General features: G+C 54.0%; 1 protein-coding gene across 1 annotated transcript in view; it reads right to left on the minus strand.

The window, feature by feature from the left end:
- The window catches only part of NBEAL2 (neurobeachin like 2), a 181,140-nt gene that overhangs the window by 63,662 nt on the left and 102,883 nt on the right, over positions 1–14,595 (minus strand). Inside the window, 3 exon segments of the mRNA XM_065582541.1 lie at positions 6,388–6,494; positions 7,247–7,553; positions 9,125–9,210. Of these exon segments, the coding sequence (XP_065438613.1) occupies positions 6,388–6,494; positions 7,247–7,553; positions 9,125–9,210 (500 nt within the window).

The raw sequence follows: 14,595 nt of genomic DNA on the forward strand, positions 1-14,595 counted from the left end.
GTTGAGTCACCTATGGAGCCTGTCTTTCCCACAATCCCCTGGGATCTCACTTCATGGTGACAGTGCCCTGGAAAGTTGGGGAATGGCTGGCCTCGACAATCAGCGACGTCCCAACATGGGGTCTGCAGGCACAGCCTTTGCACAGACAGCATCATTTCACAAATACGAACGGCAATGGCTCACAGAGCCCTAGGCAGACACGCAGACTGCCTGGGAGAGCCAGACATCCATACCTGCCTCCCACCCCCGAGGCCATGTCGTAGGACGCTGGAGAACCAAGGCGGGGTCCCTCCCCTGGGGGGACCTTTACATGGTCTAATGGAGCTCCCCATTAGGAGACTTGCCCCGCAATTTCATTTGAGATTTACCTTTGCTCTAGGGCTGTCAAGTGATTAAAAAAATTAATCGCGATTATTTGCGCTGTTAAACAATAGAATATCATTTATTTTAAATATTTTTGGATGTTTACTACATTTTCAAAGATATTAATTTCAATTATAACACAGAATACAAAGTCTACAGTGCTCACTTTATTTTTGATTACAAATATTTGCACTATAAAAAACAAAAAAAACAAATGTATTTTTCAATTCACCTCATACAGGTACTGTAGTGCAATCTCTTTACCATGAAAGTTGAACTTACACATGGAGAATTATGTACAAAAAACCACATTCAAAAATAAAATAATGTAAAATTTTAGCACCTACAAGTCCACTCAGTCCTACTTGGTCAGCCAATCACTCAGACAAACAAGGTTGGTTACAATTTGTAGGAGATAATGCTGTCTGCTTCTTGTTTACATTGTCACCTGAAAGTGAGAACAGGCGTTCGCATGGCACTGTTGTAGCCGGCATCGCAAGATATTTACGTGCCAGATGCGCTAAAGATTCATATGTCCCTTCATGCTTCAACTACCATCCCAGAGGACACGCATCCATGCTGATGACTGGTTCTGCTCGATAACAATCCAAAGCAGTGTGGACCGACGCATGCTCATTTTCACCATCTAAGTCAGATGCCACCAGCAGAAGGTTGATTTTCTTTTTTGGTGGTTTGGGTTCTGTGGTTTCAGCATCAGTGTTGCTCTTTTAAGCCTTCTAAAAGCCTGCCCCACACGTCGTCCCTCTCAGATTTTGGACGGCACTTCAGATTCTTAAACCTTGGGTCAAGTGCTGTAGCTATTTTTAGAAATCTCACATCGGTACCTTCTTTGTGTTTTGTCAAATCTGCTGTGAAAATGTTCTTAAAACGAACATGTGCTGGGTCATCATCCGAGACTGCTATAACATGAAAGATATGCAGAATGGGGGTAAAACAGAGCAGGAGACGTACAATTCTCCCCCAAGGAGTTCTGTCACAAATTTAATTGATGCATTATTTTTTTAACGAGCATTATTAGCACGGAAGCATGTCCTCTGGAATGGTGGCCGAAGCACGAAGGGGCATATGAATATTTAGCATATCTGGCACGCAAATACCTTGCAACACTGGCTACAAAAGTGCCATGTGAACATCTGTTCACATTTTCAGGTGACATTGTAAATAAGAAGCAGGCAGCAGTATCTCCCATCAATGTAAACAAACTTGTTTGTCTGAGCGATTGGCAGAATAAGAAGTAGGACTGAATGGACTTGTAGGCTCTAAAGTTTTACACTGTTTTGTTTTTAAGTGCAGTTATGTAATAAAAAAAATCTGCATTTGTAAGTTACACTTTCACAATAAAGAGATTGCACTTCAGTACTTGTATGAGGTGAACTGAAAAATACTATTGCTTTTGTTTATCATTTTACAGCGCATATATTTGTAATAAAAAATAATATTAAGTGAGCACTGTGCACTTTGCATTCTGTGTTGTAATTGAAATCAATACTGAAAATGTAGAAAAACATCCAAAAATATTTAATACATTTCAATTGGTATTCTATTGTTATAAGTGTGAGTAATCGCGATTCATTTTTTAAAATCACGATTCATTTTTCTGAGTGAATCGCGTGAGTTAACTGCGATTAACAGCCCGACTTTACTCAGTTCCAGCTCATTACATCCAGTTATCCCATCCTACTGCAGAGTCACAGAAGATCTCCTGAAAGTCTCATAACAACAGAACCCTACTAGTTCTCCAGTTGTCCATAGCGTCCTCCCGGAAAGACAGGGTGGACAAGACCTGAATTTCGAATGGAATAAAACCAAGCAGGAATAATCGTCAGGGCCTCTCCGTTCTCCACAGAGAAGTTCAAAGAGGGCAGAGACATTTCAAATGCCTTGTCCGAGGCCCCGGCTGAGCCCTTCCCACCATACTCAGGTGAGGGCTAACGCTCGCTGTCAGAAGGCAGCTGTATTAGGGTTTTGTTCTGCTGCTGAGAGCAGCCCCAGCGCTTGCTTTCCAGTCAGGCTCGGAGATAACGGGCTACGTGTCCGGTTACGCGGCGTCTCTGGTCCCTTTCCGATGCACGGAGGGTGAAGCAGCAGGGGAAAGAAGATGCATCACTGTTTGTAGCGAGGCAGCAAAGTCACCAAAGGAAACTTCCGCCTGCAGGGCCAACGGCAGATTAATGCAGAGGCCCTGGGCCCGGCGTGCTGAGCGGGCAGCAGGGAGTTACTGGGAAGGGAAGATCAGGGAACCCCGGAGAGCAGGATGGGAGGACAAATCACTAGGGGTCTGCAGAAGGAAGCTCAAAGGAGACAGGAGCTGCTCAGCACAAATGGGGACTTGGGTCGCCTGCGAGGGCACCCGTAGAACGGTCCCGAAAGCAATCTGGAGTGCAAATGATGCGGCCAGTCTGCGTCGAGCTGGGGGCAGATGGGATCAGAGAGGAAGGACAAGGATTCGCGGCCCAACACCTCATATTGCCGCCACTGCTTTCCTCCCTTGACCACAGGAGTCACGACGGAGCAGCACAGAGCCCTGGAGAGCAGCCTGCCCCTTGCATTTAAAAAGCCCACGATCGAAGTTGCCCGCTGTAAGTTACCCGCCTCTGCTCCCCCGTCTCCCAGCAGCAGCCTGGGTCGGACACGGATTAGCCAGCAGCTCCTCGGTCAGCGGCAGTTCTGCCAAGGACAGGACCGGAGCTGCCATTTCCCCGGCAACAGCAGCAGCTGGAGATGGCATCAGATGACGGAGAGAGGTGGAAAATCTTGTTAGCGTCCCCGATGATTGATCCCGCGGGCCTGGGGGGGGCAAGGAGCAGCAGGGAGCAGAGCGCAATCTAATAGCACTTGATTCTTTGAAAGAGGCTGGGCGGGAGCTCCGAGACACAGCCAGCACGGGGCTGCTCGTCCTTCGGAGAACCCGCCTCCCTGGCTGTGTTCCCCTCCACGGCACAGCACCGACCCGCAGGCCCACAGCACCCTGCTGGGACACTCCGAGCACGCCCAAGACAAGCCGGCGGCTGCTGCAGATCCATGAGCCTGTGCCGGAGAGTTCGTGTAACACGTGCACTATTCCAGCCGTGCTGGGACAAAGGGACACCTAGAGGGCACATCTGAAAGAGGCGGGACCCGATCACAGCAGCGGGAGCCCCGAGTTTGCATCCTGGTTCTATTGCAGACTGCCTCCGTGGCCTCTGACAAGTCACTCCCCCTCTCTGCCTCACCCCGCCCCCCAACAAGACCCCTAGGGCAGGGTGATGCCACCACCTATCCCCCTGCCAAGGGCTGATTACTGTGCACGAAGCCCATCGCAAACCGTACAGCACCAAGCACCCTCTTCAATCAGGTGAATGGTTCCGGACCTGCCGAACAATCAGTGCCACCCTGCACTAATCGGTTAGCTCTCCACCACCGGTTCTTGCGGCCGGCAAGGTGGCAAAGGTGCAGGGCTGCGGCGCTCATCGGAGCGAGCGACGTTCTGACAGATACGCTCCCAGCCACGTGAACCGAAGTTCTGAAACACTCAGAACGGACAAAAGCCCTGGCAGGGCTGCAAAAGGCTAAGAGCGCTCCCACGACAGCCCGGATTTTAACAACAGAAGAGCTGGTTCAGGGAATGCTGGAGCCACTCCTCAACTTAGAGCGCCGGCCTGTCTCCCCTCCCCAATTCCAAGCCACGTTCACCCGCACATCTTCGCCTGTTGCGAGGCCCCCTCGGATTCGCCACAGAAAAAACTTCAGGTGTAGCTTCTTGTAGATCTAGGAATCTAGTTGGTAACAGTGGCCAATTTCAGCCTCTCTTAGGGAAAAGACACCCTCTCTTCAGCTGCAAGTGTTTGCAACAGCACCCACTGGTGGTCACTGAGATTCAGAGCTTGCCCGAGTGGCACCTTATTGGTTGAAGCTGCTAAAATGAAGAGCCCCCCTGGATCGCCTGTTTTGAAAAGATGGGCTCTCAGTGCCAAAGATGGGCAGGGGGCAGCTGGTGGGGGGAGACACGTGTGAACAGTGCGTGTTCTGAGCCACCACTCCGGTCAATGCCATAAATGGGAAAATTCCAGCCAGCCCACACCTGGTTTGTTTAAACCGAAGTTAAAAATAACACACGGGAGAGAGGCGGAGCAAGATTCCAGCAGGGTCCGGCTTTCGGTTTGTTACGAATGAATGTAAATCTTCCTTTTGTGTACAAGTGAGGATTTAAGGGGTTTTCCGGGCAGAATGAACACACACCGTGCCAAAGCCAGGCCGGACTTGGAAACTGCAGCGAGATGGATGAACGGCTGTAGATCTCCTGCGTGGAGGGAAGCACAGACTGATGGGCCACAAAGACCCACTGCAGCAGGACAGACTGCACAAAATGAAGAGCAAAGAGAATGTCTGTTTTTGGTTGTTTTTTTTCTTCAAATGAATAAAAAGTGGCCTCCAGATAAAGTCAGGTGAATGAACTGCAGGCATCTGGGCTGGAACTCCGGGTTCAAGTTAGAAATGGGAGTGCGGCAGCTCCATACCCTCGCCCATCGCATTTCCAGGGCAAGCCCGCTCAGTAAGTAAGTTAACAGACCTTTCCCAATTGTCAGCCCTGCAAATGCAGCCTGGGGATCAAAAACCTAGCTGCGCTCTTTCCGCCTCTTCCATTAGCGACAAGTAAGAAAGATCCTGAAATTAACACACAAGGCCAAACAAGATCAGCTTTCACGTGCCATGATGTGCGGCCACTTCTAGGGTGTGCTGGTTAACACCACACAGGAACACTATGCAACAGCTTAGGACAGGAGATGAAGGATGCTGAGCGCAAGTGAAAATAGTCAGGGAGTTTAGGGCCTGGCTGGAATTTGGCCAGGGCAGCAGGGTTAACAGTCCTACTGCTGAGAAAAGCGGATCGGAATCTTTAATGTGCATTGGTGGTCAGGACGCTAGTGTAAGAGGCACAACACTTGCACCACAATAATAGTGAGGACCCTTGTGTGTTGTGGGAGCCTCTCAGGACACTAAGTGCTGCACACGCCTAGGAAAACGGGCTCTGCCCCACACAGCATGCAAGCCGAATGACAAACCGCAGATCTAGGGTGAAGCTGAGGCTACAACATGCATGCAGTGTGGGTCCGGGCGGATGTGTAGCACAGGAATTACAGACTCCTCTCGGAGAGGGCACACAACCCAGAACACCGGCCTCTCAGCTTCCTCGTCGTTAGCTGGGTGATCTTTTGTACTGCAGCATGACAGACCCCCGATCTTTAGGGTGTGGGGGTGGGGGGTGTGACTCAAGAGACGGTTAATGGCGTCTGAGGGAAGAGAGCAACCCAAAGTCAACAGCTCAAGTTCCCGCAGAGCACCTAGCTCATTCAGTTACTTCTACCTGCCCCTTCTGCGGCGCGAGGGAAACCCTGGCGCATGTTTACCTAGAGTGCGCCAGGCTGCAGCCCCGATTCCGGCTCCTCACGGATATTATGTTAAAATTTTGGGTGCACTTTTCCCCTCACCTTTTTATTTACGCACTCCCTATCCGTCGCCCCACAAAGTCACGGGACCTCCTGGTCAACCTCCTCCTGGCCCTGGCGAAAGCGGCCATCTATAAAACCAGGGTGAGGAGGTTGGCCGATGGAGTCTCCTGCGACTGAGGCCTATTTCCGATCCTCCATCCATTCACATATCCGGGCAGAGTTCCTCTGGGCGGTGTCCACTGGCTCCCTTGACGCCTCCGAGGAGCAGTGGGCGCTGTCCGGTGTTCTCTGCTCAGTGTCCCCGTCTGGTTCACTTCGCTTGACCCTTTGACCGCACTCCTGTCTCCCTGTTCTTTTATTAGTTGTCCCCTGTAATTTTTTGGTCTCCAGGTCCTGTAGACCCCCCCTTAGGCTTTGCCTGCCCACTTCCTGGATCCCAATAGGATGAGAACAAGTCTCCTTGCTGAGACCAGCCCTGAAGCTGAAGGACCCGATTCAGGTTTTTCCAAGGAGAAGGAAACTCAGAGAGGTCCCTCCCACGCCGCCTGTGACCTCAGAGAGCCGGGGAGCGTACCTTGCTGTTCTGGATCAGCCGGATGATGTGTTCGAAGCAGTTGTTGCTGAGGAACATGGCTTGCAGGACTGGCCGGTCGCCACAATTCAGCATTTCTGGAATTGCATCTGAAGGCGAGAGGAAGAGAGTCATCCATCAACACAAGCCGAGAGGGGAGCAGCGGCTGAACCTCACTCCGTGGCAGAGTCGTGGGGAGAGGAGCAGAAAAAGCCCGAGGGCCATGCAAGTGAACCCGGGAGGCTGGGACCGCCAATAGCTGGGTTAGCAAGCCGCACGTGACCCACCCCCAGAGCTCCTGGGGGGACAAGAGGGAATTTGGAAAGCGGCCAGTGCCTAATTTCTAGCAGGGTACAGAGATCGTCCTCCCCTCCCAGAGAGGCGCCCAATGGAGAGAGGCAGCCACTCAAAGAGGATGCCGATTTCATGCCAGATGAACGGCCAGGCCTTGCCGACGTGAGGCGGGGTAGCCTCGGTCAGCACCAGGGGCATATGAGCTGGTGCTGAACCCAGGGTAACAGCAGGTGAAGACGAGACGACACGCGGTTGAGCCCTCCCTTAGGCAGGGCTAGCCAGGGTGGTTAAAACCGGGTGGACAGCCATGCCCAGTCTTCACTAGCACTCCCAGCAGCGGCCGAGCCACATTGCCCTGGTGCCCTGGGATGCGGAGCAGCTTGCATTGCTTTGCTAGGGACTATGGGACTAACCCCAGGGACAGCCTCATCTCATTCCACTACCCCATCAGCGTTGTGCACGGCTAGGGAACCATACCCATCTTGTGCAGGAAAAGCTCACCGCCCCAGAGCCCTGTCCCCCCCGCACCCCGGGAACTCCAGGCCCAGCTCCTCCCAGAGCGACCTACCCAGCATGTTCACCCTGAGAGCAATCATGCCCTCCTCCCAGCGAGCGGCCGGTGGGCCTTCCAGAGAGGCCATGGGCTGGTCGGAGTTGAGGACCTTGAAGTAGCTGTCCAAGATGGTCCTGATCTCCACCTTGCGCTGGCCCGGGTTGCTGGCGTGCAGGATGTGAATCATTCCCACCAGGCTCTTCAAGGTCAGCTGCAGCAGTTTGGGGTCCTTGGTGTCTCCGTTCCGGGGGGAGCACCACCGCCTGAGCACCAGCATGAGGACCTCAACAGAGGCCGGCGTGATCACCTGCAGGGCATTTTGCTGTTGAAACAAAGCAGCCCCGTTAGCTGGCGCCCCAGGATTCTCAGACCCAGGGCGGGAATCGCGCCAGCGCGCTGGGCATTGTGCAGAAACACACGTGCACCGCGCTCGGCATGCTCACGTGCGACGCGATTTCACGCACAAGGGGCTGGGAAGCTGGGCCTCAGCAGGTGTCAGAGACTCCCCTTCTGCTAGCGCAATCTAGCTTCCCGCAAGAGCGTCTAATGCTCAAGGCTTGGGTCTGTCCTGCAAATGCTGTCCAGTAGAGGGCAGTAACGCAGTCAGGCTAAAAAAGCCATGAGATCACGTCGCCCTCTACTGGCTGCAACTTACAGGGAGGAAAGCAGACGGAGGATGGGGAAGAAAAGGAGCGAAGAGGACGACGATAGGAAGAAGGAAAGTCGGTACCTGCAATATCTGAAGTGCACCCATTGCGAATCTGTCTCAGACAGCCTGTGCCCCACAATCCCCCCCTCCTGTATACCTAAAGCACCAGGAGCTGCCATAGGCTCCTCCCAGGACCCAAATCCAAGCAGTGCTCTCATCTCTTCCCGCATCACCCTCCCCACCAGTAATAAAGATGTGGCCGATGGGACGAGAGATTCCATGGGGCCTCGCAGGGCGACGCGAGGCCAGACACCGGGAACGCTTGTTTTCAGCCCTACTCTCGGCAGAGGCAGGATTCCGAATGCCTGAGAGGGGCAAGGGTGTGGACATGACATATTGCCTTTTTCATCCCTAGATCACCCAGGAGGATCGGTATCATTATCCCCATTTTATGGGCAGGGAAACTGAGGCACGGTGAGAGACCGTGACGGGCCCAAGGTCACCCGCAGGTATGGGGCAGGGCTGGGAGCACAACCCAGGTCTCCTGATTCCCAGTCTAGTGCCGTTAGCCACCTGGAGGCGGTGTGGCTCAAGTATCCATGTGTCAGACTCCCAGGGCCTGAGCCCTGCTCCTGTAAAACGAGGATAACATCCTCCCTCCGCCTTGCTGGTTGACCTGTGACCTCCTCCGGGCAGGGCCTCTCTAGACATTCGTGCAGCACCTGGCACAACGGGCCCCGATCTTGCTGGGGCCCGTAAGCGCTGCTGCAATACCAGTATTTTCCCCCTAAACCAACACAAGGGACATTTAAAGGCAGTGCTGGCTCCGTTGGGGCTGTCAGGCCAGCCGAATGCAGCCAGCTCCACATTACGCCTCCCCTGCTCTCCAAGGACATCCCACTAGCTGCGGGGCGGCAAGTGGGAGTGAGCATACAACAGGCGGCAAATGCAGAGGGGATCCAAGCAGTTTGCTTTTATGTCCTAGAAATGTGGGGCTGGAAGGGACCTCGAGAAGTCGCCTAGTCCAGCCTCCCCACCCTGAGGAAGGTCCATGAAAAGCTACACCATCCCCGACAGGTGTTCGGCCCCCCCGTCCTTAAAGATCTCCGGAAAGGGGTGTGGAATCCCGCATCCTTGGTCATCAGACATGCCAGGCCCGCTCCCCCCCCCCACCTCTCCCTCCCCAGGGGTGGAGCTTGGCTTTCAGGAAGGAGGGGACCCCGCAGCGGCTAGGGACGAGTTACCTTGGCTCCAGAGATAATGGCTCCCAAGAGGTGGATGAGTCGCAGCTGGAGCGCTTCGGGAAGCTGCCCCTCGTCCTGGAAGCTCCCTGCAAAGGGCAAGCGGGGAGAGCGGTTTAGCCGGTCAGCCGGAGACTGAGCACCAGTCTCTGGAGGGGGGTGGATTTAGCTCGACCCCAAACTCCCACTTCCGGGGCACATGGAGAACCTGGGTTACCGCTGAGCAAAGGCAGGGGGAGTAGCAGGTTGGGCATCAGTGGGGTGTGAGCACGGGGCTCTGGGGGCACGACTGCTGGTGAGATGCCCTGGATGGGGAGAGATCTCCCAGCGTACAGTCAGCAGGGGCTGCTCTAGGACGTGCAGCAGATGATCTAATGGTATATGGCCATTACGAGCGAACACGGGGATTTTCCCCTCCACTTGTGGCACAGCCAGAGCCCTTACCCAGGCTGCCAACCACTGGGGATCGGAGGAAGAAGGGGCCTCTCTTGGTTACATTTTCTTCACCGTGAGCGAGGAAGGCTGGCCTTATGGGTACAGTGCCGGGCTGGGACTCAGACCTGCCACAGGCGCTGCGTGTGGCCTTGGGCACGTCAGGCCTGACTCGATGCCTGCTGAAATCAATGGAAAGACTTCCCGGGGATCTGTATCAGAATCTTTGTCACTTGGTGCCTCAGTTTCCCCACCAGTAAAGCCAGGATGACACGGCTTCCTTTCTCTGCTGGGTCTATTTAGACTGTGAGCTCGGTGGGAGAGGGACTGGCTCTCACTGGGTGTATGTACAGCGCCTAGCACACGCAGCCTTCATTTGGGTTGCCCCTCTAGGCGTTACCACACTACACATTATAAATAGTAACTTAGGGCACACTCAGGTCGCCGCCCTGTCTCCAGAGGTGGAGTAAGTCATGCCAGTTAGGATGGGGCGGTAGTGCCGCTTGGGAGACCAAGGATTTGAGTCCCACTTCCAGTTTTGCCACTAACTCACCATGTGGCCTTGGTCTAGAATTTTTCTGGGCCTCAGTTTCCCCATCTGTAAGAGGAGGCTGACACAGCTGCCCCTCCACCCCCAGCTCTTCACTCACTATTTGGAAAGCTCACCTCCTGCTCCTTGGCTGGAAGATGTTACCGAAGGGCAAACACGCTCTTATTTAAAATGGACCCCAGCGAGCTTACGGGAGGGAGCCCGCCCCGTGCAGGGAGGGAGAGTGGCTGCATTAGCTAACGCCCTTCCTAGATCAGAGCTGTACCGCTGTAGGGTGGGAACGCTCCCTCGGTCCCGCTGTGATAGGGATGTCGGGGGATAGAGGGGTGGGGAATTCTCTCATTCTGCCCAACAGCGAAACCCTCCCGGTGTCAACCCCAGCCCAGAGCGTGCGGATCAAACAGAACGTGACGGGCGCTCGGGAAGCGCTTTGAAGATGAAAAGCGCTCCGGCTGGGTGCGGCAGCCCCACTTCCTCTGGCTGGGAGAGAGCTCGCGGTGCAGTTACTCTGGGAGGCAGCATCTCACCTAGAGGAAGCATCCAGGAAGCCAAAACCCAGTTTCCTACAGGAAAGACCCCGGGAGGATATAAACAGACGAGCGAAACGCTACTGGGCCCCTCAGCGCTCACGCCAAGGGCTGCTAACGGCGGACTGGTCAGGGACTGCTCAGCCAGCGCCCTGGAACGCCTGCAAGCAGGCCGTCGTGTGAAGCCAGTGCAGGGAACCCTCGCGGCAGGGGGAGAGGGGAATGTTCTCCTCCTCTAGTTTGGCTCTGCCCACACCTGGTTCCATTCCCAACCTGGGCTCCCCTAAGGGGGTCCCGCTGCCCCCAAACAGTCACCTCTCAGGCCACGGGGTCTCCAGCACTTATGCTGCCACCTCCATCAGTTCCCCCTTGTTGGCAGACCCAGTAGAGAAGCCAGGAACTTTCTCCCCACCAACCCCCCAGGTCAGGCTGAGTCAGCGTGCGGAGAAGCCTGCCCTGCATCGGTGCCTTGGGCTAGCACGACATTCACGTGTCGAGCGCGGGCCGGGAGGTGAGCGCAGCATTTCCCTCCTAGCGAGGGGCACGGCGACTGCTGGGGGAGGAGGGTGACCAGACCAATGGCACGCGACCCCGGTCTCTAATCCTTGGAGCATGGCCAGTCCCCAGCCCGGCCTCTCCCAGGGACCACGAAACTGCTCCAAGTCCCAGCAGGCCCGGAGCAGGCCAGGTCGGTGCAAACTTGCTCCACAGGACTCCACATTTCAACGCTCTCCTTGCGGGACACAAAGCTGACGGGCTGTTAGCTCACAACTCATCTCCCCTCTCCTCCACGATAGGGCCGCTACGCAGAAAGGCAAGACCAAGAGCCAGGTACATGTACACTGCTTGCCAATAGTTCCTATTCCTTTGCCAATAGTTTCCCCCTTAGTGGTAGCATCAGAGGCCTTGTGGCTCAGGCACTGGAGGGGGACTCGAGAGGCAAATTCAATTCCCAGCTCTGCCACAGACTCCCCTATGTGCCCTTGGGCAAGTCACTTAACCGTGCTGGGGGGCTCAGGGTTATGAGGTATACCGAGCATGGTAAGCGCATGTAGTCAATATTGGTCGCTTTATCATTCCTGTTTGAGTTACCATACTGCCCACCCAGGATCCGAGGCCCATTACGCGGAATGCTCCACACACACAAAATACAAAAGACCAAAGACACATCACACGACCTTTGCACAGCGACGTTTGTGCAGACCATCGCACGAGGCTTTGCAGAGAGCGCGTTCCACACCTCACTGGGGAAAACAACGCCAACCCGAGGGAGAAAGGAGAAACAGCATAACAGATGGATTAAAAGCCGTCCAACCAACACAGACGCAATGCACCGAGATTCGAGAGCAGGAAAGACGCCTCCTGTGAGTCACCCCTTTTTCTGAATCTGCAGCTTCTTTCTCTAAGTCGCTTAATCATTCCTCACATCTTCCCTTGACAACTTCCTGCTGGCTTGAGCTAGGAGGACCAGCGTCTGGCTAGAAACACTCACTCACCTGGGTTACAAGCACCACCATCCTGGGTAGGTCAGAAGGCAAGAACAGTGACTTTACACGGTTTACTCTCTTCATTTCAGAGGCAAAGGGACGTTTCACTTCTGTTGCTAGTCAGTTTCACATTCCGGGTGTCATGTGCTACCTCCAAAGCAAACTTATTTGGGCAGGAAAGACAGGGATGGGGTTTAGATGGGTGTTTTCTTAAACAAAGCCCTTCTCAATGGAAGTTTTAAAAAAAACCCTCATGGAAACACCTCTTGACCTTCAGCATTGATCATCTTCTGTGGCACTAGCATCTCTGCATGCCACACGCATGGTTCAGGGAGCTGGTAACGGGGCATCCAGCTTGGATTGCTGTTTCACTTACAGGAGACTGCAGTGCTGTCCAGGCACCGTACCGCTTAGCGTAGTACTATTACAGGGTTTGGGGCCAGGGCACGGTGCAGGAATCCTTGGGGGAGATGTTCTCTGGCCTGGGTTAGGAGTAGATCAGACTAGACTGCCTCAGTCTAGGCAGCCCTGGCCGTAGGTTTGTAATGCCAAGCTTTGGCCTTCTCTAGCTCCATTGTTCAGAGGATTTCCAAGCACATCATGCTGGGGTTTATTTAGAGGCTGGAGAGGCATGTCTCTCGGCTGGTTTAGACACAAGTCCTGCATCTTGGCAGGGGGTTAGACTAGATGACCCTTCCGGTCCCTGTGGGTCTATGATTCAACGCTGCTTCTACAAGACCTACGCCCGGGGCCAAGTCTGAGCTGACCGTTTCCTTTTAAGGGCAGCAAGGAGCGTACCTGAGATCTCAGCATTTTTCATTGTAGATCTCAAAGCCCTTTACAAAGGGAGGCTCACGAGCATTCGCCCTGTTTTACAGCCGAGAAAGCCGAGGTACATGGAGACTCCCGCAGCACCACACAGCAATCTGGGACGAGAACCCGGCTCCCCGGTCGGCACCCCAGGCAAGCAGCAGGATGGGCACCGAGAAGGGGAAGAGCGAGGATGAGAGGAGCGAGGTTGTGAGTCGGGTGTGTGGGTTGGCAGCAGAAGGGAGGGTGCTACAGAAAAGAGAAGGAAACAAGAGACAGATTGGAGAAGATACCAGCAGGCACATGGTCAGAAGCTCAGCTACCTGCATTGATACAAACACCAGCCACCGAAAACCCCACGAGGCTTCACTGCCCAGAAGCGGGTTTTCCCCAGAGGAAATTCTGCCAATTAATGCCATGAGAAGACTCATGTGCGTGTGCCTGACAGCTCATTATCTAGTAGGGCTGCTGGACGTGGGGCTCAGGGGAGGTTTCTCTGGTACCCCCCGATTCTTTGTGGGACAGGGTGGGATTTTAACAGTGCCGCAAAGGGCCCCAACCTTGCAGGTGCGCAGTGCTTACGGCCGTCGCTCCCAACAGGCACCGGGAGAAATCAGCCCAGATGCAAAGGGCGTTTTTCCTCCTAAAAATAACTGGGCAAGGGGATTTACACCATGTGGTCAGAGAAAAAAACTTCCTGCGTAGTTTTAGGGGCTTTTTCTGCCCTGTCATGACTAGAAAGGGGCTACCGATTAGCTTCCCCGCAGCAGTCAGATGCAAGTTCTCCAGTCACAACCCTGCAGCCTCGTAGCTCAGAGGCACTAACTTAGGTGTGTAAAATTAAGTGTGTGCGTGTGTGTGTGCGTGTGTGCGTGTGTGGCCTTCAGAAGGGTCCATCCAGTGAGGCACCCTCCTGTCTAAGACACACCAACCTGGCATCAGGCGCCTGGCAGGAGCTCCTGGCGCGGAGAGGCTGAGATACCGGAGGAAAAAGGAAGTCTACTGTTCCTGCTCTAGAAGTATCCACCACTCAAGTGCCGTGTGATCAATGGAAAATGGTAAATAAAGCATTAGGGGCATCCAGTCCTACGCTGAAACATCTGGAGTCTACGGCCTCCCTGTTGCACAGGGGAGCGCTTGCTGGTGCACAGAGCAAACCCATTAGCATGCAAAGGAAAGAGCGCCAGTGAGGATAAATTCCCAGCTAGCAACAGAGAATATTAAAAACCCGAGTAGCCAACAAGTAACGTGCAATCAATCCACTCCAACAGGCTCCGCCCCCATGGGAATGGCTGCCTCTTCTAAAAGCAGCGCTAACATCCTGGCTTTGATTTCTGCCCCCGCCGCTCAGTCCTCTCATACACGTGTGGTCAAATTCAGACTAAGCACCCCAGGCCAGGGACCCCATCCTTACTTGTGCCCTGTATAGATATTGCTAATCCTGAACCAGGCCAAACTCTGAACCCTGGGAGGTTACCCCTGCACTAGACATCCAAGTACCATTTGTTACCTAATCAGATACTCACCGTGCTCAGGCGTTCTACTGGTCACTTCCAACATGTGTGTAAGTAACCCACACGTTCATACGGTCCAAAGTGTTTAATACAAGATCCAATCTAAAGTCTCCCAATGCAAGGAGTTGCCCTGTGTAGCTTATTCGCCATAATA

This window comes from Chrysemys picta, chromosome 2 (genome assembly GCF_011386835.1).
Source record: "Chrysemys picta bellii isolate R12L10 chromosome 2, ASM1138683v2, whole genome shotgun sequence".
NCBI classification, from domain to species: Eukaryota; Metazoa; Chordata; order Testudines; family Emydidae; genus Chrysemys; species Chrysemys picta.